The sequence below is a fragment of the Musca vetustissima genome, unplaced genomic scaffold (genome assembly GCF_032173495.1).
Source record: "Musca vetustissima isolate MV318-11 ecotype Yass unplaced genomic scaffold, APGP_CSIRO_Mvet_v1 utg14980, whole genome shotgun sequence".
Taxonomy (NCBI): domain Eukaryota; kingdom Metazoa; phylum Arthropoda; class Insecta; order Diptera; family Muscidae; genus Musca; species Musca vetustissima.
In genome coordinates, this window is record NW_026880833.1 from 264,158 (window position 1) to 287,405 (window position 23,248).

Consider the following 23,248-nt stretch of genomic DNA (forward strand, 5'->3'; position numbering starts at 1 on the left):
CAAAACGGTTTAGATGTTCCAAAGCGGTCGTTTGCATCACGAAAGCGTTTAAAATTTCTGGAATATATATTTCTGTGTTGGATCAAAATTTTAATATGTTGTGGTATTGTGTTTATTTTAAAGTTGATTTTTTGTTTTGGTACACTATACGCTACAGCAGATTTTAAAATGTGTGTAAAGCTATCAATATACGAGTCAACTGTGCTTTCATCTGGAACAGAATTTTCGTAGTCTGAAGTATGCAAATTACGGTTAATATAATGCCGATAACGTTTCCAGTCTGCCTTGTTATAGTTATAACTCAATTTAACATTGTTTAACTTTATAGCTCTAATTTCACAAAATATGAGCAGCAAATGATCAAAGCCGAGATTATTTAATGCCCTAACTTCACGAATATTCTCAGACATATTTGTGATAAATGAATCTAAATTTGAGGGTTGTCTTCTGGTATCTGCTGGTATATACCACATATCTGATGAAAACAAAACTTGGAGATCGTCCATGTGGATTTTCTCATATAATGCATTTCCCCAGGAATTGTTTCTAGAACAGCCCCAATGAGAGTGTCTGGAATTAAAATCACCACCGACTAGAAATTTGTTTCCGCAACTTATCAATTTACGTAAATCGGAAGAAAATTGTTTCTTTCTAGTTGAAATACCTCGGTTTCCGTCAGGAAAATAGCAGGAGTATATATTTATATATTCTATACCTGAAGTCACCTTTAAACCTACGTTTTCAACTACTGAATTATTTAAACTAGGCAACACGGTTTAGATGTTCCAAAGCGGTCGTTTGCATGCATATTTCTTCATATAAAAATAAGACGAAATTAATTCTTTGCGAAAGCGGTGATTTACACAAATCGGCATGGGCATTCGTCATGAGAGTTATTTTTCTCTCATTGGTAAATTGAGAGTACTTTTTTTGTTCCTACCTGTGGCAATATTTTCCAACTCTATTCCCAATTTACCAATTAGAGAGAGAAAAAACTCTCATGACGAATGCCCATGACGAACAGTGTAAAACCCCACAAACTCTTCGCAACCGTGCCTTTTTATGCGGAACGAAAGCGAAGTGATTTTGTGTAATGAAAACGAACTGATTTTAACCTAGGTGCGCCATAATGCAATGTGATGTATCAAAACAAAAACATTTGCTCTTGTCTCGACCATTTGTCAAATTTTTCCATATAATATTTTACACGGTTGGCAACATTGCACTTCGAATTCAAGTAGAAATTACGCACTATGACAGTTAATAAAGACATCAGCTGCGCTAAATGGACTACCTATTTATTGTGCCATGAAAAAGCACCTATAGCAGTCCGTTTACGTGCCGCATTTGCGTTAGATAAACGAACTGGGGTCAAATTATGATTTTCGATATCAAGTTGATTCTATCGAGATCATCAAACATGGCATGACCGCATCCGATATCGGATGCTTACTATCGTAAATTCCGATAAAACTGTTGTATAAATGCTTGAAGCCAAATTAGCTGTCGAAAGCAAAAAAGAAAACAAGAAGAAAAGTTGATGTTTAAAAATAAATTAGCTTTGTCTAATGTAATGAAAATGCAATAAATCGGATCCTGTTTACCCTTGTACCCTAAACTAATGCCGCACATACATTACTAAATTGTGTCATTTTTCCGACTACGCTCTTCTCTGTTTTCTTCACTATTCCTACTGTTCTCTCACTTATCTTATATCCCCTGGCAGATGATTGAACTTTGATTCAAATCTATCTGCGGGATTCCTGTATGGAAATGACCACCATGGCTCAAGAGGATAACCGGGATCTCCTTCAACAAGATTTACATTGTATAAAAATATATTAGATATTAAAATGGGAACAACTCTAGTTTAGTAAAAACGATCAGACGATTGGTATCTGTCCATAGGAGAAAGTCTTAAATTCCCGGCCGAAGGACGGCTACACAAAAAATATTCTATTTAGAAGGAGTTTCTGTCGCGTAGCCGGTGTTGGTATCTGTCCATAGGAGAAACTCTTAAATCCCGGGCCGAAGGCCGGCTACACAAAAAATATTCTATTTAGAAAGAGGTTCTGTCGCGTAGCCGGTGTTGGCATCTGTCCATACGAGAAAGTCTTAAATCCCCGGCCGAAGGCCGGTCACCCAGTAAACACCATGCTATTTAAAAGGAGATTCTGTCATGTAGAAAGATTTTCCTTGTTTTTATAGGGTTCTAAGGCCCATATCTTTTGATCCACAACAGATACAGCCACATATCGCACCATTTTGGAAAGGGCAAATTGTGGTCTATAATTTTAGTCTGGGGGACTATAATGGACCCAAGTTCGACTTTTAGGGAGTTTTTCAAAAAAATCGGGGACCAAAACCCAGTTTTTTGACTATATGGTTTGAGATAACCATATCATATTACCACTCAATGGAAAGGTATTTTTATAACCTTTAAAATGATACCCATATTATATTAACCAGATCCGTAAACTGGATATAACCGGGTACCCGTACCCGAACTTCCGGGTCAAATAACCGGGTACGTCCCCCAAGAAAAAAGATATCCCCATAATAATGGAAAAAATACCTACCTCTGAAAAAAAATTTCAGAAAAATCTGATCGTTTTTACTAAACTAGAGTTAAACCGAAAAATCTTTCGCCAATGATAAAATATCACTATGTGCGTGAATTTGTTTACGAATTTTATTAACATTTGTTACTTCATCAGAAGAGGATAATAAAAATTAAATTGGTACACGAACGCGCTAAATAATTATATATTTGACAGCACACAAGCCACATATAACAATAGATGCAACTTATTTTTAACAGCAAAAAACCGGTGACAGAAATTAATATTTTTACACAATTTAATTCAGAATTTATAGAGAAATATATTGGTCCATAAGTTGGCCAAAAATTCCGACATGTTCATTCATATTTATTGTTTTTATAAAATTGCAAGCAAATTCCGCCAACAAAATGATGTGATGTATCTACTTAATAAACACACCACCACAGAAAATAAATGTTTTTGACATTTCGATTACCGGTTACTCTCGAAAAAATCGATAACTTTTTGTCAACAGTTCTGATCTGATGGTGTCATACAGTATGTATGATCGTATCGAAAGTCATTATGGAATAAAAATCACTCGATATCGAAACTCATAATTTGACACCTGATTTTTCACAATGGGTACAACTGTTTTTCTTTATTGGGCCGCCCTGTGAAATTTGAATTGTTTATTTTTTATTTTTGAAGTTTGCTAGTTTTCAGTAAATCAGTTTTTTAAAACGTAAGCATATTAATATAATTTCTAACTTAAAAATGGACAAATTAAAAGTGCTTGTAAATTAATGATTGTGTACAAACAAGTGGAAATCAGATCATTCATTTGTGATGCGCCTGTGAGATTATTTATTTTAGGTAAGCGAAAAAAACTGAAATTATTTTTATGCACTAACATCAGCAAACTACAATTTATTTAGGCGTGAAATCGCATTATGTAGTTGTACAAAATGCACCATCAGAGTTTCAAAGAAAAACTTGATGGTGATCATCACATTAGTGTTAATGTTGAATTGGAAAGGTTAAACCTCGATTGTGTATAAAACATTCAGAAAAAAAAACGGATTTTTTTGTTGTCTTGTATGAATCGACTTCGCCAGCGGTTCGATTTCGAGCTGTAAAATACGCTTTAGAGGGATTTTTAATGCATGGTGGTATTTTAGTAATCGGAAGTACTTGGCATTTACAATAGACCCGTTCAGTAATTATTTACAATAGATAAGTTTCAATAACTGGCAATTGTGAGCCTATACGAATAACACTCTAACAATATTTGCGAAAAATATGAAAAAAAAATAACTACGAAATGATGCAGTCATATCTTGATGCAAAATTCTTGAAAATATAAATATGCTTCATAATAATTTTTTATCTATCTATGCTTTATGGTCCTACCCAGATCACAAAAATTGTATTAATGATGAATTGTAAAAAAATTTAATTGTTTTTAATATGTTTATCATTTTAATGTGGGATATGTGTGGTAACCCAAAAAATTCTAGAGATGCAAGCATTTTTAGGTTTGAAAATTTGTAAGGGATTCTCTCTTATAGCAAAACCTCTCAATAGGGATTCTCTTTTATAGCTAAACCTCTCTATAGGGATTCCCTCTTATAGCTAAACCTCTCTATAGGGATTCTCCCTATAGGGATTCTCTCTATAGGGATTCTCTCTATAGCTAATAATAAAATAATAAATAAAAATAAAATGTATTTTGTTTTTGCAAAATAGTCAGGCTGAATCCCAGTTTGTTGTTTTTATAAAAAAACAACTATTTATTAGTGGGGAATGTATGGCATTGTTTGCCGAGGGGTAAGGCAGGGAAGACTATAGTTTCGGATCACGCCACTGATCCTCATCAGTTCCCTTAGTTTTTTGTTGGGATATTCTCCCCAGAAGCTATTGCTTCTATACAAAAAACCTTTCATACCCAAATGTCTCTTGTAACAAAGCGAAGTACTTAGCTGACCAACGACATAAACTGCATGAGAATTTCGCTGGAGCCTCACTTCGAGGTTAACAAGGCATTTACAAACAATACCACACCTTTCCCACTGTTGTGTGTTGTCACATCGCGACAAATGCACACAACGACTTTGTTGGTGTTGCTAGTATACAGCAACAAACCAAACAGTTCAACCGTGCCTGCGTCTACAACTTCAGTAGTGTTGGCGGTTTATTTGGGATACCATTTGTATTTTGTTTTTGCAAAATAGTCAGGCTGAATCCCAGTTTGTTGTTTTTATAAAAAAACAACTATTTATTAGTGGGGAATGTATGGCATTGTTTGCCGAGGGGTAAGGCAGGGAAGACTATAGTTTCGGATCACGCCACTGATCCTCATCAGTTCCCTTAGTTTTTTGTTGGGATATTCTCCCCAGAAGCTATTGCTTCTATACAAAAAACCTTTCATACCCAAATGTCTCTTGTAACAAAGCGAAGTACTTAGCTGACCAACGACATAAACTGCATGAGAATTTCGCTGGAGCCTCACTTCGAGGTTAACAAGGCATTTACAAACAATACCACACCTTTCCCACTGTTGTGTGTTGTCACATCGCGACAAATGCACACAACGACTTTGTTGGTGTTGCTAGTATACAGCAACAAACCAAACAGTTCAACCGTGCCTGCGTCTACAACTTCAGTAGTGTTGGCGGTTTATTTGGGATACCATTTGTATTTTGTTTTTGCAAAATAGTCAGGCTGAATCCCAGTTTGTTGTTTTTATAAAAAAAACAACTATTTATTAGTGGGGAATGTATGGCATTGTTTGCCGAGGGGTAAGGCAGGGAAGACTATAGTTTCGGATCACGCCACTGATCCTCATCAGTTCCCTTAGTTTTTTGTTGGGATATTCTCCCCAGAAGCTATTGCTTCTATACAAAAAACCTTTCATACCCAAATGTCTCTTGTAACAAAGCGAAGTACTTAGCTGACCAACGACATAAACTGCATGAGAATTTCGCTGGAGAGAATTTCGCTTTGTTACAAGAGACATTTGGGTATGAAAGGTTTTTTGTATAGAAGCAATAGCTTCTGGGGAGAATATCCCAACAAAAAACTAAGGGAACTGATGAGGATCAGTGGCGTGATCCGAAACTATAGTCTTCCCTGCCTTACCCCTCGGCAAACAATGCCATACATTCCCCACTAATAAATAGTTGTTTTTTTATAAAAACAACAAACTGGGATTCAGCCTGACTATTTTGCAAAAACAAAATACAAATGGTATCCCAAATAAACCGCCAACACTACTGAAGTTGTAGACGCAGGCACGGTTGAACTGTTTGGTTTGTTGCTGTATACTAGCAACACCAACAAAGTCGTTGTGTGCATTTGTCGCGATGTGACAACACACAACAGTGGGAAAGGTGTGGTATTGTTTGTAAATGCCTTGTTAACCTCGAAGTGAGGCTCCAGCGAAATTCTCATGCAGTTTATGTCGTTGGTCAGCTAAGTACTTCGCTTTGTTACAAGAGACATTTGGGTATGAAAGGTTTTTTGTATAGAAGCAATAGCTTCTGGGGAGAATATCCCAACAAAAAACTAAGGGAACTGATGAGGATCAGTGGCGTGATCCGAAACTATAGTCTTCCCTGCCTTACCCCTCGGCAAACAATGCCATACATTCCCCACTAATAAATAGTTGTTTTTTTATAAAAACAACAAACTGGGATTCAGCCTGACTATTTTGCAAAAACAAAATACAAATGGTATCCCAAATAAACCGCCAACACTACTAAAAATAAAATGTTTGTTTTGTGTTGAAACGTGAAAATTTTCAGATATGTTAATTTGTATGCAAACGCTGGCAAAAAAGGTCTGCTGCTTTTCATAATAATTAAAAACAATCTCAAATTAAAGATAATTTTTTGCTAGGCAAAATGTGAAACTGAGAAACGCAAATGTTTACAGTTGTTTTATTAGTTTAATTTTTTATACTTACTGATCTCCCAAATTTTATGAATAAAATAAATTTATTTGTTTAATATTTTAGTTCCGTTCCAGAACGTAAAATAATCTACTAATTTTACAAGTTTTGCAACATTTTACTCGAAAACCCTTCCTGAACCCATAAAACTGGTAAAACATTGAATCAAAATTTAAGAGAGCGTTGACGTTCTCTTTGTAAACTTTTTACTCGAGAAATTTGGCCGAGTAAAAATGGTAAACAGGAATGCCTACTTCTGATTGGCTGTTATGTTGATTTTAAAGTATTGCACTCTAATTTTGGCATATTTACTAGATATGCGTTCCCGAACTTTTCAAATTATTTTGTACTCTGAAAGCGATTTTGAAATGTTTCTCTTTTACTAGCTTTACTATTAAAAAAGTACTGGAACAGACCCTTTATGTCACAGAAACATATTTTCTTATAAGTCTAAAAGCCATAACCAACGCATTTTCTTGGTCACTACTAGTTCGCTATGACCGTGCTTGACTGTATAACTTAAATAGAACTGAACATAAAATGCTGATTTGAAATATATTTTTCTATACTTACCCCCATAAGGTGCCGGATACATTGGATATCCAAGACCTACATGTGTATGATGATGGGTATGAACATGCCTTTGAGGAGGTGGACTACGAGAATCAGGACCGCCACTACCGGTAGCATTGACAATTGTGCTGCTTGATACAACTGTAGAATTGTTGTTTGGCTGAGATTTCTGTGAATCGCTGTGTTGAATATTTCCCATACTAGGCCCACTACCTTGAGATTTTTGTCCCGAAATATCAACTTTATTTGAAGTGGGTGTTATTGTCTGTGATAAATTGTGTGGTAATTGTGATGAAGAAGTTGATTGAGCTGTATTAGAATGATGTCCACTTGTATTCGCGTTTATAGTAGAATGCTGTGTTGAACCAATGCTTGGACTAGAAACACTACATTTTACCGTGTTTGTTCCATTACTAGTATTGACATTATTAGGCGACTTTAAAGCTCTCTCACTGAGCTCGTGAATTTTGTGTGTAGTATAGTATTGGCTGGCAGCATGATGGAGAACGTCTAAAGCTTTAGCTCCAGTGTTTCTGGACAGGTCTTCTGGTGCATGATATCGGGGTATTGGTAAATGATAAGGAGTTGCATTATATGGCGAAGTTGGGGGCATCAAAACATTTCTATACATAGGATGATTCGGATCAAATCCGAATGGTGTGGGAGCCATGTACGATGGATGCAAAAAGTACTGCGATGTCGGAGGGGGCGGTGGGCCTTGAGTTTCCATTGTTGGTTTTTGTCCCTCCTGTTTTATAATTTTTACATCGTCATCTTGTTTTTGTTTTGGGGGAGATTCTTTTGCACCTGGCATATGTTTGTTAGCATTGGTACCCACACTGTTCGGCATATTCTGCTTAATTTTTATCTGCTGTTGCTGTGAAGCGGTGCTTACTTGAGCAGATGAAGGGTCATCCTTACATTGTGAGAGATTGCTTTGGCTACCACATCCTAAGTTTTGAGTATTCATATTAATACTAGGCGCTGTATTATTCTGTCGACGTTGTTGATCGGAAAATATATAATATCTATAAAATAATAACTATATGTTAAATAAATACAAAATAATGTCGAAATTGGTTTTTAAAAAATTATCCGAACACATGATCTAGGTTGCCTAGGTGACACATATACTCTATACTGGGACCAAATTAGAACCCTTCCCTACACATTTGTCTCTAATTAGGTTTTCGTTTGAAAAAAAAAAGAATACAAAAAATACTTCGACTTGAAATTTTACGTTTTATGCCTTTTTAGGACGAAAAATCATTCATGTAAATGATAGCTTTTTTTATTACAACTTCGATCATATAGCTCATCTCGAAAGAGTAATAAATTAAAATGTTATATTTTCACGGGCAACACACTCAAGACAACATACATGTTCATCGAATCTGTTTTAGTTCATAGCAAGGTTTATTCATAAGGTTAACAGGCAGGCGAACATGTCTTTTTCTCTTGCTGTCAACATTTTAATCGCGAAATACCAACAAGAACAGGATAAAGACTGAAAATATCTTTCAGGAAAACGTAAAAATATTTTTTGTTTATTTATTATTTAAATAATAAATTTGGCATTCAATGAAGACTACGAATTCGCCTCACTGTTAACCTTATGAATAAACCCATGGTACAATTATAAAAGGTAACAGCAAATCCCAGCTGATTTGATTCCAACGTAATACTAGTGTCAATATGAATTTGACAAATTATGTTTTTAAAAATCAACCAACAGGAAAATTGGGAACGCATACAATTTGAAATTGTTCTTTATTAAATGTGCTCCCGTATTCAATTTACTCAATCTGCCTGCTGGGAAAGTTTGAGGAAGCAAATCTTTCTTGAAGGAATTACTCGCTATTCCCAGCATTGTCATATGTGTTACACATATATATGACAATGGCTCAATTAAAGGAAAGATGTGGAAGCGATAGAAATATAAATTTGATAGATTTTCATTCATGTTTTTCAATTTTTATTTTGAGGATTCGAAAATATTCCATTTTCAAAATAAAAATAATTTGATGATAATTTGTTTGTTTGTTTACATTTTTCTGGCAAATGAGTTGACACTAGTAGAACTTACAACAACAAATTTCCATGTGGTTGTTGTATCGTTTTTTTGTACAACAACACTTGCTGTTACCTTTTATTATTATACCATGGAATAAACCTTGGTTCATAGCTTTCGGTATTTATTTTTTGATTAATGTGATTGAACTGAAAACAAAGGGACATGTTTTGTCATGTCCAAATACATATTAAACATTTATTCTAATTTGCAAAATTAAGTTAAAAACGAACAAATAATAATAAAAATATATAGAGATCATTCCATCAATAAGTGCAATAAGAAATATTGAATAAAACGGAATAATTAAAAGTTCCGAATAAGTTTATAGAACGTAGTGGAGTAACACAAACGTGCAACACAAGAACAAGAAATGAGTTAGCCATTAAATCGTGAAGAATTGGAATTTAAAGTTGGTTGCGCCTAGTAGAAGAACAAAAAACAACTCATTAACTACAAACACACGCAGAGAACAAATATAGTTGAACATTTTCACTACAATCACTCAATATTTGCAACAGTCATACAATTCTCTCCTCAAGCATGTTTTTATTTGTTTCAACCACATTATTATTTCTACAATAAAAATCTGATTAATATTTTGTCGGAACAATGTTGTTCAATAAAAAATCTGCAGTATGGTTACTTTGAAAAACCATATAATTATCAGAGAAAATACTTAATAGTTACAGACACAATACTTTTTTACATCAATAAAATATTTTATGAGTTTTATGCCTTTTTAGGGCGAAGTATCATTCATGTAAATGTTTTTATTAATTTCTCTTTAGAGATGAGCTACATGATCGAAGTTGCAATGAAAAGGAAAGCCACTACCACTATATTTCTCAAAACGAAATTTCGGTGCGGTTCCTTAATGGTCTTCGAAGAATTTTTTTTTTTTTGCATTTCCTAGTTGTCGGATGAATTCAATGGAGTACGTTCAAGTCTTGGAAGACAAATTATGGCCATTATGGGAAAGGATCAAAGATGAAAGACTCCTTTTTCAGCAGGACAACGCGTCAGTTCATAAAAGTCGCCATACTTTAGAATGGTTAAAATCAAAAAATATTCAAAGTATGAACTGGTCCGCATGTTCTTCCGACCAGAATGCGATCGAGAACGTAGGGGGAATCATGTCTATGCGGAAAACCGCCAATACCAAACTATTTATTACCTCAAAGAAGTAATTATTGATAAATGGCGGTCAATCGATGAAGATTTGCGAAAAAAATTGACAGACAGTATAATGGATAGAATTTTTGAACTTATTCAAAATAAAGGAGGACCTACCCATTATTTATTAAAGTTATTTTACTTTAATTACGTTTTTAAAAATAATTTTATCTAATTTTGTAAAAGTGCGTCTATAGTTATGCAACACCAATAAATTTAAGATTGCAGAATTGGGCGAAACCATAAAGAATAAATCAATTATTTTTGTTGAATTATATGTGTTTTTGGTCATTTTACTGTGTACAATAACTTAATGGGTCCATTTTATTTTATTTTTCAACTAATATACCAATTGAATTAAAGGTGCGTCTATAGTTATGACTCGTAGTGTATACACACACCGCTATACAGATTGTGTTTTAATCATAATCAATTTTTTATATGTCTTGAAGTAAGTCCTATATCAAGCCTTTTGGTTAACCCTTTCAGTGTCAAAAATTTTTTTCGTTGGAATAAAAATTTTTGACACTGAAAGGGTTAACCAAAAGGCTTGATATAGGACTTACTTCAACATCAATGTTAACGGTACATAGGATAACCGCATAACCACCGATAAAAATCGCAAAGAAAGAGAGAATTTTTAAATGTCGAATATATTCGACAAAAACAGTGAAAGGGTTAAAACAGTAAACAGGGTAATTTTAAGATTTCTTATGAAACCCTCATAAACTAATCAAATATAATATCGCGATCGAATTTAAAGACTAAAATTTGTATCTAACCCATGTACCAATCATTGTGTTAACACAACAATATATATATATATATATCATTACATTCGTACCTTCTTAATTCCTCTTCGCGTGACATCTGCTGAGCATTTAGTGTCATTGGATGCCTTTGGTATATATTCGAGTAGGATCCCATACCTTGCAAATCTTTATTATGCAAAGGTATCTGCGAAATTTGTGTTGAACTGGATGTTGCTGGATCCATCTTCAAATTTTCCGTTTTTGGAGTTCCTTCCGTTTTTAGACCCTTGTTTGGGGTATTCTAAAAAATATATTATTATAAACTCAAAATTAAGTATAGAATTTACCTGTTGTTGAAAGGTTTTAATATTTTCATTCGGACTGTTCATTTCCTTCCCTTTATCATCTTTGAATATAATAGAATTCTGTTGATCAGTTGGACTTAATATACCGGCGTGTCGGTTACTTTTGCCATCTTCAGACCCAATAGAAATGGGGCCATAGTTCTGATCGACATTAAAGGGATAGCCAGGTGACATGTAGCTGAAAATTTTATAAAAATTAAAAAATATATAAATTTTTTGAATATGTGTTTTGGATATTCTGTTAACTTTTTTTTAAGATCAAATAATTTATAAAGTATGAAATAAACACCTATACACCAAAGCTATGTTCGAATCTAACATTTAATAGAAACATATAGGTTTTATTGAGGGTTGCCAAATTACTTCTCCTCAACCATGTTCTGTGTGTGATTCTTTGTTATGTTGCGTAACACAACTCTTATTTTTGGGAATGCATTTATTTAATAAAAGTAATGCCTTAAAAATAATTGTTACACAATTGATGATAAGAATACTTCTTTACTCAAGCCGGTCAGAAAAGGAAGAGAGCGAGGATTATGAAATGTCTGCATATGTCAAACGATCGATTTTGCAGGGTTGCCATAATTCACTATATAACAGTTGCTCCCCCATTAGATAGTCTTTCAACTTCGTTGGATGATTTTTTTTCCTCTGTGGTCGACTTGATGTTTCCGATCGTTCACCCTGCGGTGTAGACACTTCGTCATTGGTTGTGACAGGAGGCTTTCCTGTAGCTGTATTGTTTGTTTCAATTTCGTTTCCTTCGTGTTCATTACCAATATTTGTTGCAGCAGCTGTCTGTAGTGTCATGTTTTGGTTAGTTGTTGTTGTTCTTGTTGGGCTGAATACTCGAGATCTCAACTGGTCTACATGCCTTGATTGTATATCGCCTCCTACCTGGTAGAAAGCAATACGTAAGTTGTAAAAATTGTTTTTCGAGTATGTTGTCTGTTAGTAGTGGTGTACTTCAAGGATCTGTTCTGGGCCCCTGTTATTCGTAATGTATGTTAATGATTTGTTCGGTTGTATTAATAGTAGGAATTGTTTGTCGTTTGCTTGTACTGATGATATACAAATATTGTTTAAAGGAGAAAATGTGTTCATGGATGTTTTGCAGTCTTCAATTGATTTTAATGTTAATGTGCTAGTCACGTGGTTATCGAATAATGGACTTTCAATAAATACTCAAAAAACTAAAACTATGATTTTTGGCCAAAAAACCAAGTTAATAATATAAATGTTTCCATCTATAGTGTCTCTATAGATGTTGTGTATGCTTTACTTAATTATTTTGCTTATTTATTTTACTTAATTATTTTTTATACACCCTACTGTGATTTAATGTTAAAATTTAAATTATTTATTTATTTATCCTATTGCTGGAATCATGTCATACATTTAAATTATTGTTGATGGTGTCTTGAAAACAATATAAGATCAAGAAACTTCCATCGACTATTCATTGTCACTGGTTGCTCTTTGAAGCAGGCTTTCGATCGGCTATCGTGTGTGGATGGGATCAAGTTTGGCAGTGCCTTCATGCAGAGGGGTGCTAAAGTAATAAACTGCTTGAAAAGGAAATCAAGAGTTTCCTGTTCAAGATCGTAAGAACTGTTGACGGCATTGGCGCACTCTGGGAAGGAGTCAACCTTGCTGCGATCTCCTGATCTGAGATTCCATCCAGACGGATCCTCTCAGCATGAAAATGTTAATGATGCCAACCTCACCACCTCGAGTTGGACTGTTGTCAGTCTAACTCCTTGTAACGAGGAAGGAGGGATGGGGAGGTTTATCTTAGGGAGCGTGAGGTAAAATTGAACTTCGCTTCGGAATGGGTTCCGTTTCGACTAAGCGCATCCCACAAAACTCAAAAAGAGTAGGGAAGCGCCAAAGGCTGAGCATCCTGCAGATTAATCTGCATCACAGCAAAGCCGCCGCCGCCGAACTACTCTTGTCCGTCACGAACTCTGAAGTGGACATCGCCTTGGTTCAGGAGCCATATATCATAAAAATATGGTTTCAGGAAAAAATATGCCAACTTTGACATATTCGCCGCGACCGAGGGGGACAATGTATAGTAGGTAAAGAGAATCTTACCTAATCTTTCTATCTAATTACAGTAACGGTGACATGTGCACAGCCAGGCTGGAGCATGCGACGGGGATGGCAACTCTGCTTTCCTCAGTCTACATGCCATACGAAGACCCGGACCCACCAAACCTAGGTGTACAAATTTAGAACAGCTGAGGAGCTTAATAGAGCCGTAAAACAATATTACTTACGTCCTTCTCCGCTGCCATAAAGAATCCTGTCCGCTAACATACCCTTGGAATCGCAGCCATTGTGGTGGAACAAGGAACTAGATGAGTTCAGGAAAGTGACCAGACGACTGTCCAACAGGGCGCATAAATCAAAACTAGACATTAGCTCTGTCTATTTACTCGATATTTGGTAACAATTGTTACCAAATGTTACTAAATGTCTGTTTACCCAAAAATCCAGTAAGAGAGAATCAAGTGAGAGAGCAAGTTTGACAGTTCAACAACAACAAACTTACTGGAGTTTACTGAAAGAATTTTATCCAGATAGGTTTTGCAAACTCAGCCATTTTGAGATCAGCTATTTTATTACCAAACACAAAAATTATTCAAAACATTTTTTTTAATTTGCAAAGTTCAATTTGAAGTTAAGTTGTATAAAAATTACAGAAAATTGAAAAAAAAAATCGTAAGTAATGCAAAGTTTCATTAAATTATAAATTAATTCCTTATAAAGGGCAATTTTAGTATTAAATGCAATACAAATAAGGACAATGTTTATTTTGGCGCAAATCAAATGTTTTCTCGAATCAGCTGTTTATTTGCTAAATCTTACTAAATTTTGTCTGTTTACTTTTCTCAGTATTATCGAACTTACTGAATAAATGTTACTGGAAAAGTAACAAGACTACTATAAAGCAACTTTCAACAAATACAAGAGTTAGATTAAGCGTGCCAAGAAAAAGTCTTGGATAAATTTCTGTGTGTCGATAGAAGGAGTCAACGACGCTGCTAGGTTTCGAAGATTACTATTCAAGAATCTGAAATCCATCGGGAGTATTAAGAAACAACATGGAGCGTGGACGGACTCTGGTTCTGAGACGCTTAATCTTCTAGCAGAGACCCATTTCTCAAAGATGTGGATACCATAAACATTGAATGTGATGACACTCAACCTCTTGCGACTATAGATTTGGATCTCATTGGCAAGGTTGTTAGCTGAAAAAAGATACGCTGGGTAGTCGACACATTCAATCCATATAAATCACCAGGGCCAGATGGTATCGCACGGGCGACCGTAAACCACTCACTTAAAAACGTTAGCATTCCTTAAACCCTTACTAGCTGGATAGATAAAATGCTAAATAGCAGAATTCTTAATTCAAATGTGGGTGATACGAATACGAACAAGAGGTACTCTTCAGAGCGGGGTGCTCTCGCCGTTGTAAGGCTATTGGTAATCAGAAATATACTGATGGAACTGGACGGAAAAGGTATCAAAGTCGTAGCCTATGCGGACGACGTGGTGATATTGATTTCCGGAAAATTTCCGTCAACAATCACGGAACTTATGAAAAGAGTCTTATCGACGCTGTCACGCTGGGCCAAGGCAAACGGCCTTGGAGTAAATCCAACAAAGACAGAACTGGTAATGTTCACTAGGAAACGTAAGCTTGGCGTATTTGCTCCACCAATACTGGATGGAGTACAGCTTCATCTGTCGCCCGAAGCAAAATACCTTGGAATAGGGACGCAGAGGAACGGGCGAAGAGAGTCCAGACTGAGGGCACTCTATGTATGCAAGAACTCCATCGGTTGTATAACACGGTGGTAAGGCCCATCCTTTCCTATGGTTCTCTTGTTTGGTGGCACTGCTTACTCCACAAGTCGACATTCAGCAAACTAGACAAGGTACAAGGAGCCGCCTCGATTCTAATAACTGGAGCCTCGAGAAGCACCCCACAAGCAGCTCTGAATGCTATATTGAACTTAAGGCCTCTGTGTCTCAGCATTAAGTGCCAGGCAGCGCGTAGTGCCCTAATGCTGCATGAACAAAATCTATGACGAAATTGTACCTACGGACATGGATGTATCTTGAACGAACTAGGTATGACAATGGACCAACGCGTAAAACTAGAGACGTAGTAAAACTGGAACCGTAGCAACCATCCTCGGGACGGTCTGGCTTTTTATACAGATGGATCCAAGATGGAAGAAGGTACTGGGGCTGGCGTCTACTGCGAAAGGCTAGGCTTTGAGCTTACCTACAAGCTGGATAGCAACTGTAGTGTTGTCCAAGCTGAAATCTTGGCTATTTGGAAGGCAGCGGAATTGATAAAAAGTCTGGATGTAGAGATTGTTGTGGATAGTCAGGCGGCTCTTAAAGTCATCAAACCTGCAACATCAAATCTGAAGTCGTCCTCGAATGTAGAGTAGTTTTGGAAACACTTACTTACAGCCGTCGTACACTGTGTCATAACGGGTAACTCAATCAAACCACAAATCTGTCAACTTTTTTAAAATGTTGATGCGTTCTTTTAGGATGTTTGATGCGTTCTTCGACGAACGAGCCAATGAACTCTGGTGCAACGAACCTGTTCAAAGCTGAAATCAGAGTAATGACAGGAGTCATTACTGGTCATGATGTTACTGACTACTGCAGACTCTGTGTTGACGAGGAGGAGACGGAGAAAATTGATCATATCCTGTGTCACTGCCCTGACCTGGCCTACAGACAGCACAGACTGGTGAATGTTGGTGAACGGAGAGATCTGTAATCTTTAAATTTAGACTTAAGATTATTATAGAAGAGCATTACTGAGGTAGTTTTGAAAGTTCGTACTTATGGGTACGAAAAATTTGGACATTGGTAAAGGGGTAGAACTGAAAGTTGCAACATAGATTACTCTCGGAGTGCATGATTGAGATAGTTTTGGAATATGGGTACAAAATCTGGTACAATTTGGTTTTTGGTGAGCAGATAGAGCTGGAATTCTTAATTTAAAAATTGTGGAAATGATATTAGATGTAACAATAGATGCAATTATGTGCAAATTTGGTTTCGTAGATTCAGTTCAGGAATTTTCTATGTTAAAGATGCACCTCGCACAGGTAGGCCGGTCGTCGATAATGTCGATAAATTGGGAGAAATTATCGAAGTTTACCGGCATGTTTTAAACCAAATATAATACTTTAGTCATTTACGTAGTTTATTTCCAACGTAAGATATTAATAATGAACGAATTGTGATAGTCATTCTACAATAGACTTTGTTAGAGTTTCATGGAATTTTCAAACAACAAATAAAACACGAATCACACAATGTCGTTATTGCCAAATGCATGGTCACGGCTCAAGTCGATGTAAAGTAAAGACATTCTGTTCTACTTGCGCTGGTAATCATAAAACAGTTGATTGCAAATCGAATGAAGTAAAATGTGAAAACTGCATGGGTCCTCACAAGTCAACAGATAACAACTGTCCTAGCTAAGCACATGACTTAAAAATGAAACAACATCGAAAACCAATAACTAAACAGAGTTTCTGATTTAAATGATTGGGAAAGTTGTTGTTATACTTTCTTTTTTTTTCGATGTAAAGTAAAGACATTCTGTTCTACTTGCGCTGGTAATCATAAAACAGTTGATTGCAAATCGAATGAAGTAAAATGTGAAAACTGCATGGGTCCTCACAAGTCAACAGATAACAACTGTCCTAGCACATGACTTAAAAATGAAACAACATCGAAAACCAATAACTAAACAGAGTTTCTGATTTAAATGATTGGGAAAGTTGTTGTTATACTTTCCCAATCATTTAAATCAGAACACTCAGCCTTTACCAGCTGCATGGAGGAATTTCAACAATAACAACAATTCTTCGACAGCAAATAACAATTCAACATCTAATTCTGGAGAATTATTTACAATTAAAGAATTACAAAATTTAACAATAGAATTAATTATGAACCTTAGAAATTGTAGAAATAAGATTGATCTATTTGAGGTAATTACAAACCTAGCTTGTAATTTTTTGTCATAATAATACTATGGATTAAATATCATCAGTTAGAATGCCAGAGGCATATCTAATAAAAGCATTGAGTTATTTCAATTCTAATTATATAACAATATACACATATGTTAGATACGTGGTTATCCCAACCTTTCTGAAACTTAACAAAAATCCTTCGGAAAAAATCTAAAAACATTCCTTTACTAAGAAATGACAATATATGTTATTTCATTCCATCTGGAAAAATTTCTGCCAATCTTGGGGAATCGTCCACTAAAAATTTAGTAAATGAAACCATCCGCGAATTTAATATTGCTTCAAAATCGGGGGGTTTTATTGCACTTAGTTATAGTGACATACATAACATTATAAAAAGGTTAAAGCCAAAAAAGCTCATGGGGTAATGAGTGTCTACCTAAAGAAGGTATACAATTTTTAACCATTATGATAAATAGTTGTTTAAAACTTGGCCATTTCCCACAATTATTCAAAGAAGCAAAAGACATATGTATAAAAAACCTAACAATTCACCTGATTCGCCTCAATCCTATCGCCCAATTAGCCTTTTGCCATCCATCAGTAAAGCTATAGAAGAGGTAATCAAAAATATTTTAATTCAATTTACTGAAAACAATAAAATACTTCCACCTCTCCAGTTTGGTTTCCCTTGTGAACACAATACACCCTTTAGTTGGAATCCGAAATATAGTTAAACATAATTTTACTTGCCAAAAATCTACTGGAATGATTCTCCTAGACATAAAAGCCGCATTCGGCACGGTTTGGCATGATGGGTTAGTCTATAAACTAATTAAGCTAAACTTTCCTAATTATATCATTAAGGTAGTCCAAAGTTATTTAAAATTCAGATGTTTTAGAGTTCATATTGAGACAAACTTTTCTAAAGTTTTTAACATTTCAGCAGGGTGCCCTCAAGGATCCAGCTTATCACCAATTCCTAACTACACAATGTCAATTTTTGCTGATTATACAGCGATATTATGTTGGCATGTGCATGCCAATGTAATTCTACATAACAGGGACGTACGAAATGATTTTTTTTTCACAGTAAATTTATGTTTGAAACAGCGATTTTTTTCTTTTGTCACTCGATGCTGACACAATTAATCGGCGATATCTTCAAGAGTTCTAGAGATTTTCACTTAAAATTTTGTAGGGGGATTCATTAATTAGTGTAGATTCGAATTATATCAAAAAATTTTGACCCCGAGAATGGGGGGTCCCACAGTGGGAAAAAATGCAGATCTAGCGCGCAGAAAATAAAAGTAGATGTTTTACTGTATGTTTATCGATATTTTGGATAAGAATAGATTTAGATGGACAATTTTAATTGTTTTATGAAAAATTTGGCATTTTTATTAACCCACTAAGCGTCGATTTTTTTTAGAAAAAACTTAAATTTTTAGGTGAAAATTATTATTTTGAAGATTTTTAAACATTTTTTAATAAGTAAAATTTTTTGTTATAACTAATAATACTACTAAAATGGGAGCTTCTTTTAAAAATTCCGAAACATTTGGAGGGTAAAAAGTGGGTTAAGGGCAAACACTTTTGTTATTATATGTATCTTATTATTGTTAATATTATATATCTAAAACATTAAACATATATATTTTATAAAATTTAGGCATTACTTATTAAATACTAATATAATTCAGAATCCGAGTTTTGATCTGAATTATTTGGTAGCATTGGATCCTCCAATAGTTCAAGGACATCTTCAGATAGTGGCTCACTATATCGATAGTTAAGAGATGTACTACGAGACAAACTTGATATTTTTGGATCAAAAGAAAGTAGCAACCTATTGAAAAGATCCCTCATTGTTTCCTCACGACTAACTTCCTGTAGTTCCGAAAGTCCTTATTTCTGGATTACATGGCTTCTTCAGACAACATTCCTATGGACAAATCTGCACATTTTATTATATCAGCTCCATGCACTAATATTTTATGTATGCCTGAAGGCATATAGAACCAAGATTATAATTCCACAAAAAGAATAAATGTTTCCTCAGTAAGTTTTTTAAATGACTCTCCGTTAATAGCATATCCCAGGCCATGGTTGAAAGGATGATACTAAAATTTTTAATTAATTTTTCAATAACACCTGTTATCGACGATGCCAAGCCAGGTTGGCTTAACAAAACCTAGACAGGCCGCATTCGTATAAGTTGATGTTTGGTGTTAATGACAAAATTTTGTTGTAATTTTCTTATAGCGAAAACCACAAATGTAGTTGAAACCGTGTATATATGAATGTTACACCAATGATATTTTTCAGGGTTCATAAAGTAGACCCTTTACCTGCGGTATTTGAGAAGACTCTTACAACCGATTTCGTTGTAATTTCAATTTTTATTTAGAAAGACATGTGGAATAAATGTATATTCAGTGCATGAGTTTAAAATCAATGTTTGGAGCAGCTTACTTAAATACCCTCATTTTCCTACTCACACTCTTAGGACGGACATTTTGAACATTTTTTCTTATCTGATATGCTGTGATCTATTCAAGTCATATCTTTTATTAAATTCAAAATTCACAAATTTTAAATTTTATTTGAACAAAATCTTAAAAAAAGCTTCCTACACCAAATTGGCATTTTTTCAAAAAAAAAAAAAAAAAAAAAAAAAAAATTGCCATAAATTCGAGAGTCACAGGAAGTCGCAGGAAAAAAATTAGTATGATGTTCTAGGCAGACACAAAAAAAAAAAAAAAAAAAAAAAAAAAAAAAAAAAAAAAAATAAAAAAAATCAACGCTGAACTCGACTGCACTCCATACGAAACCCCTATTTTAATTGAAGGAATTTAAACCTAAATTAAAATAACTTATGGGTTATATAACTATTCCATTTAATTAAATAACAATACTATATATCAAAAAACTGGACAAAATTCTATAATAATATATTCACAGAATGCACACGACCGTCGCAATTTTATAGCTAAATAATACCATTTCTAACATTGGAAAAAATATCTATTTTAAATGTACCGTTATTCCGTTCTAACTTATTAATTCGGATTATTTTGTACGGACTTGAGTACACCCAACACCCAAAACTGCGCGCTAGATGGGTATTTTTTCCCACTGTGGGTCCCCTTAAAAGAAGTTGTAGATTCCATTGAAATAATAAGAATGAAGCGGATCAGCTCTATTTTTATTCACATTTTAATTATTATAGTATAAACACATACGTTTATTGATAATTTTAATACTTAAATGCAACTCTTATTTAAATATTTGAAATTAACGGTTAACTATGTAAATATTTTGTAAATACTACTATAAACTAAATCTCTGAATCTACTACATTATTACACAACCAATACTAGACGAAGATCTTGCTTCTCATAAGTAGTACCTAAGCTCAATCAAATTTCAATAAAATAGCTACACTTCGAGTCCTGGACCACCCGGCTCTAATTCGTTTAGCGAACACTGAAGGCTTAAGATCATTACCCACGCTTGCCCAAGTTGATAGACTAGATCATAAGCTGGAAGTAGTTCCTAAACAAGGAGTAGTCAACATTATTGTAAATCTTGTCTCTTTTCTCACTTGCGCCCAACGGGGGGCAAGCCTCATTGAAACCCAAGGAGCTTTCTTTAAGAATATTTTGTACAGAAAAGGAAATTTAAAAAACTCATTATTTGAAAAATATTGTAAATTTCATAAAAACTGTGAAGAATTCTCATTTGATTTGATCCTCCAAAGGATCTCATACTTTTTTACAATAAGCTTTCAAAGCATTTGAATTAAAATAAATAATATGAAATTGTTTAAACTATTTATTTAATTGAAATAAATATGTGAATTTGTTTTTAAAAAACTTTAATTTTATTTAAAAAATATATGTATTATACCAGGATTCAGTTATAGCCCATTAAAAGCTTAAAACGAAATTCGGATATAGTTCTAATTCGCTTATAGTCCACAAAAATTGTGCAACGATATCTTCAAGAGTTCTTGAGATTTTCACTTGGAATTTTGTAAGGGGATTCATTAATTAGTGTAGATTCGAATTATATAAAAAAAAAAATGTTGACCCCGAGGGGGGTCCCCTTAAAAGAAGTTGTAGATTCCATTGAAATAATAATATTTTGTACAGAAAACGAAATTTAAAAAACTCATTTTTTGAAAAATATTGTAAATTCCATAAAAACTGTGAACAATTCTCATTTGATTTGATCCTCCAAAGGATCTCATACATTTGTTACAATAAGCTTTCAAAGCATTTGAATTAAAATAAATAATATGAAATTGTTTAAACTATTTATTTAATTTAAATAAATATGTGAATTTGTTTTTGAAAAACTTTAATTTTATTTAAAAAGTATATGTATTATACCAGGATTCAGTTTGTTTCCCAATGAAAATCAAAAATACCAAATAGTTGGGGGCACCGTTATATTGAGGCTATACAGAAATGTCAACCGATCGATATATCCCATTTGCAATACCAACCATCCTAGGAGTGAAGCAATGCCTTTGAACAATTTCAGAGCTCTATTTTAAATATTGCGATCTCTATCGTGATTTCAACAGACGGACATGCGCATATCGACATAGAATTTTATTCTGATCATGAATATATATACAGTCGAATTCGGTTAAGCGAAAACGGCTAATTTCATAAATTTTTTTTCTCTTAAGCAGGATGGTGGTCACAAGACCTTGCAACCTCAATCTGGCAGGGGGTGAATAAAAAGAAGCTGCTGGCAAAACTGAGCCTAGTACAGCGATCGGCTTCGATTCTGATCACCGGAGCACTAAGAAGCACACCACAGGCAGCCTTGAATGCAATCTTGAATCTCCAACCTTTGGATATTCTGATCAAATTCCAGGCGGCCAGGTGTGCCCTAAGACTCCGGGAAACAGATGCCTTGAAATCGCTGAACTATGGTCATGCCAGCATCCTAAACATAACGCCAGGTTATGGCCTTTTTAGGGGGGATAGTCATATCAGTGATTATATTCCCCCTCATAGGGACTTTAATGACATAAAAGTTGAATTTCCTAGCAGGGAATCCTGGACTAGTGGCTCCCTACCTCTACCAGGTCTGTCAATCTTCACAGACGGGTCCAAGATGGAGGAAGGCACTGGCGCAGGCGTCTACTGCAGGGAATTAGGTATACAGAACTCATATAAACTCAACAATGATTGTAGCGTCTTTCAAGCAGAGATTCTTGCAATCACGAAAACGGCCGAGATAGTTAAAGCACTTAATACCGACATTACGGGACCGGTGACTATCTACGTAGATAGTCAGGCGGCCCTGAAAGCAGTGAAGTCGCATACTATAAACTCGAAAGCAGTTCATGATTGTAAGACCGCTCTGAGTGATATACGACAGATAGTTGGGCTATGCTGGGTTCAAGGACATAATGATATTGAAGGGAATGAAATAGCCGACGAGCTTGCTCGAGGGGGGTCACAGTCGTCCAGTCTTCTGATTGAGAGATCTGTGAAACCCCCTATTAGCTATTTCATTGGCAGAATCCGCGCGTTCCATTGCGAGGTAGTCGGCAACAGATGGCTGAGGGAACCTGCTTGCAGAATCTCTAAATCTATCTGGCCAGAATTCTCTCGTAAAAGAACGTCTTCGCTGCTGGATCACAGCAAGAGGGAGATCAAAATCGTTGTGGGGATCATTACTGGTCACTGCAAAGTTAGATCTCTCACTTCTAAGTGGGACTCCAGTGGAGAGGATTACTGTCGTCTATGTGAGGATGAAGAA

General features: G+C 35.0%; 1 protein-coding gene across 1 annotated transcript in view; it reads right to left on the reverse strand.

Annotated features, from left to right (window-relative positions):
- LOC133326697 (uncharacterized) overlaps nt 1–23,248 on the reverse strand; it is a 93,002-nt gene that overhangs the window by 39,941 nt on the left and 29,813 nt on the right. The window contains exons 4-6 of the mRNA XM_061535316.1: nt 11,415–11,610; nt 11,160–11,368; nt 7,069–8,096 (exon numbers count right to left, since the gene is read on the reverse strand). Of these exons, the coding sequence (XP_061391300.1) occupies nt 7,069–8,096; nt 11,160–11,368; nt 11,415–11,610 (1,433 nt within the window). The remainder of the gene's footprint in view (nt 1–7,068; nt 8,097–11,159; nt 11,369–11,414; nt 11,611–23,248) is intronic.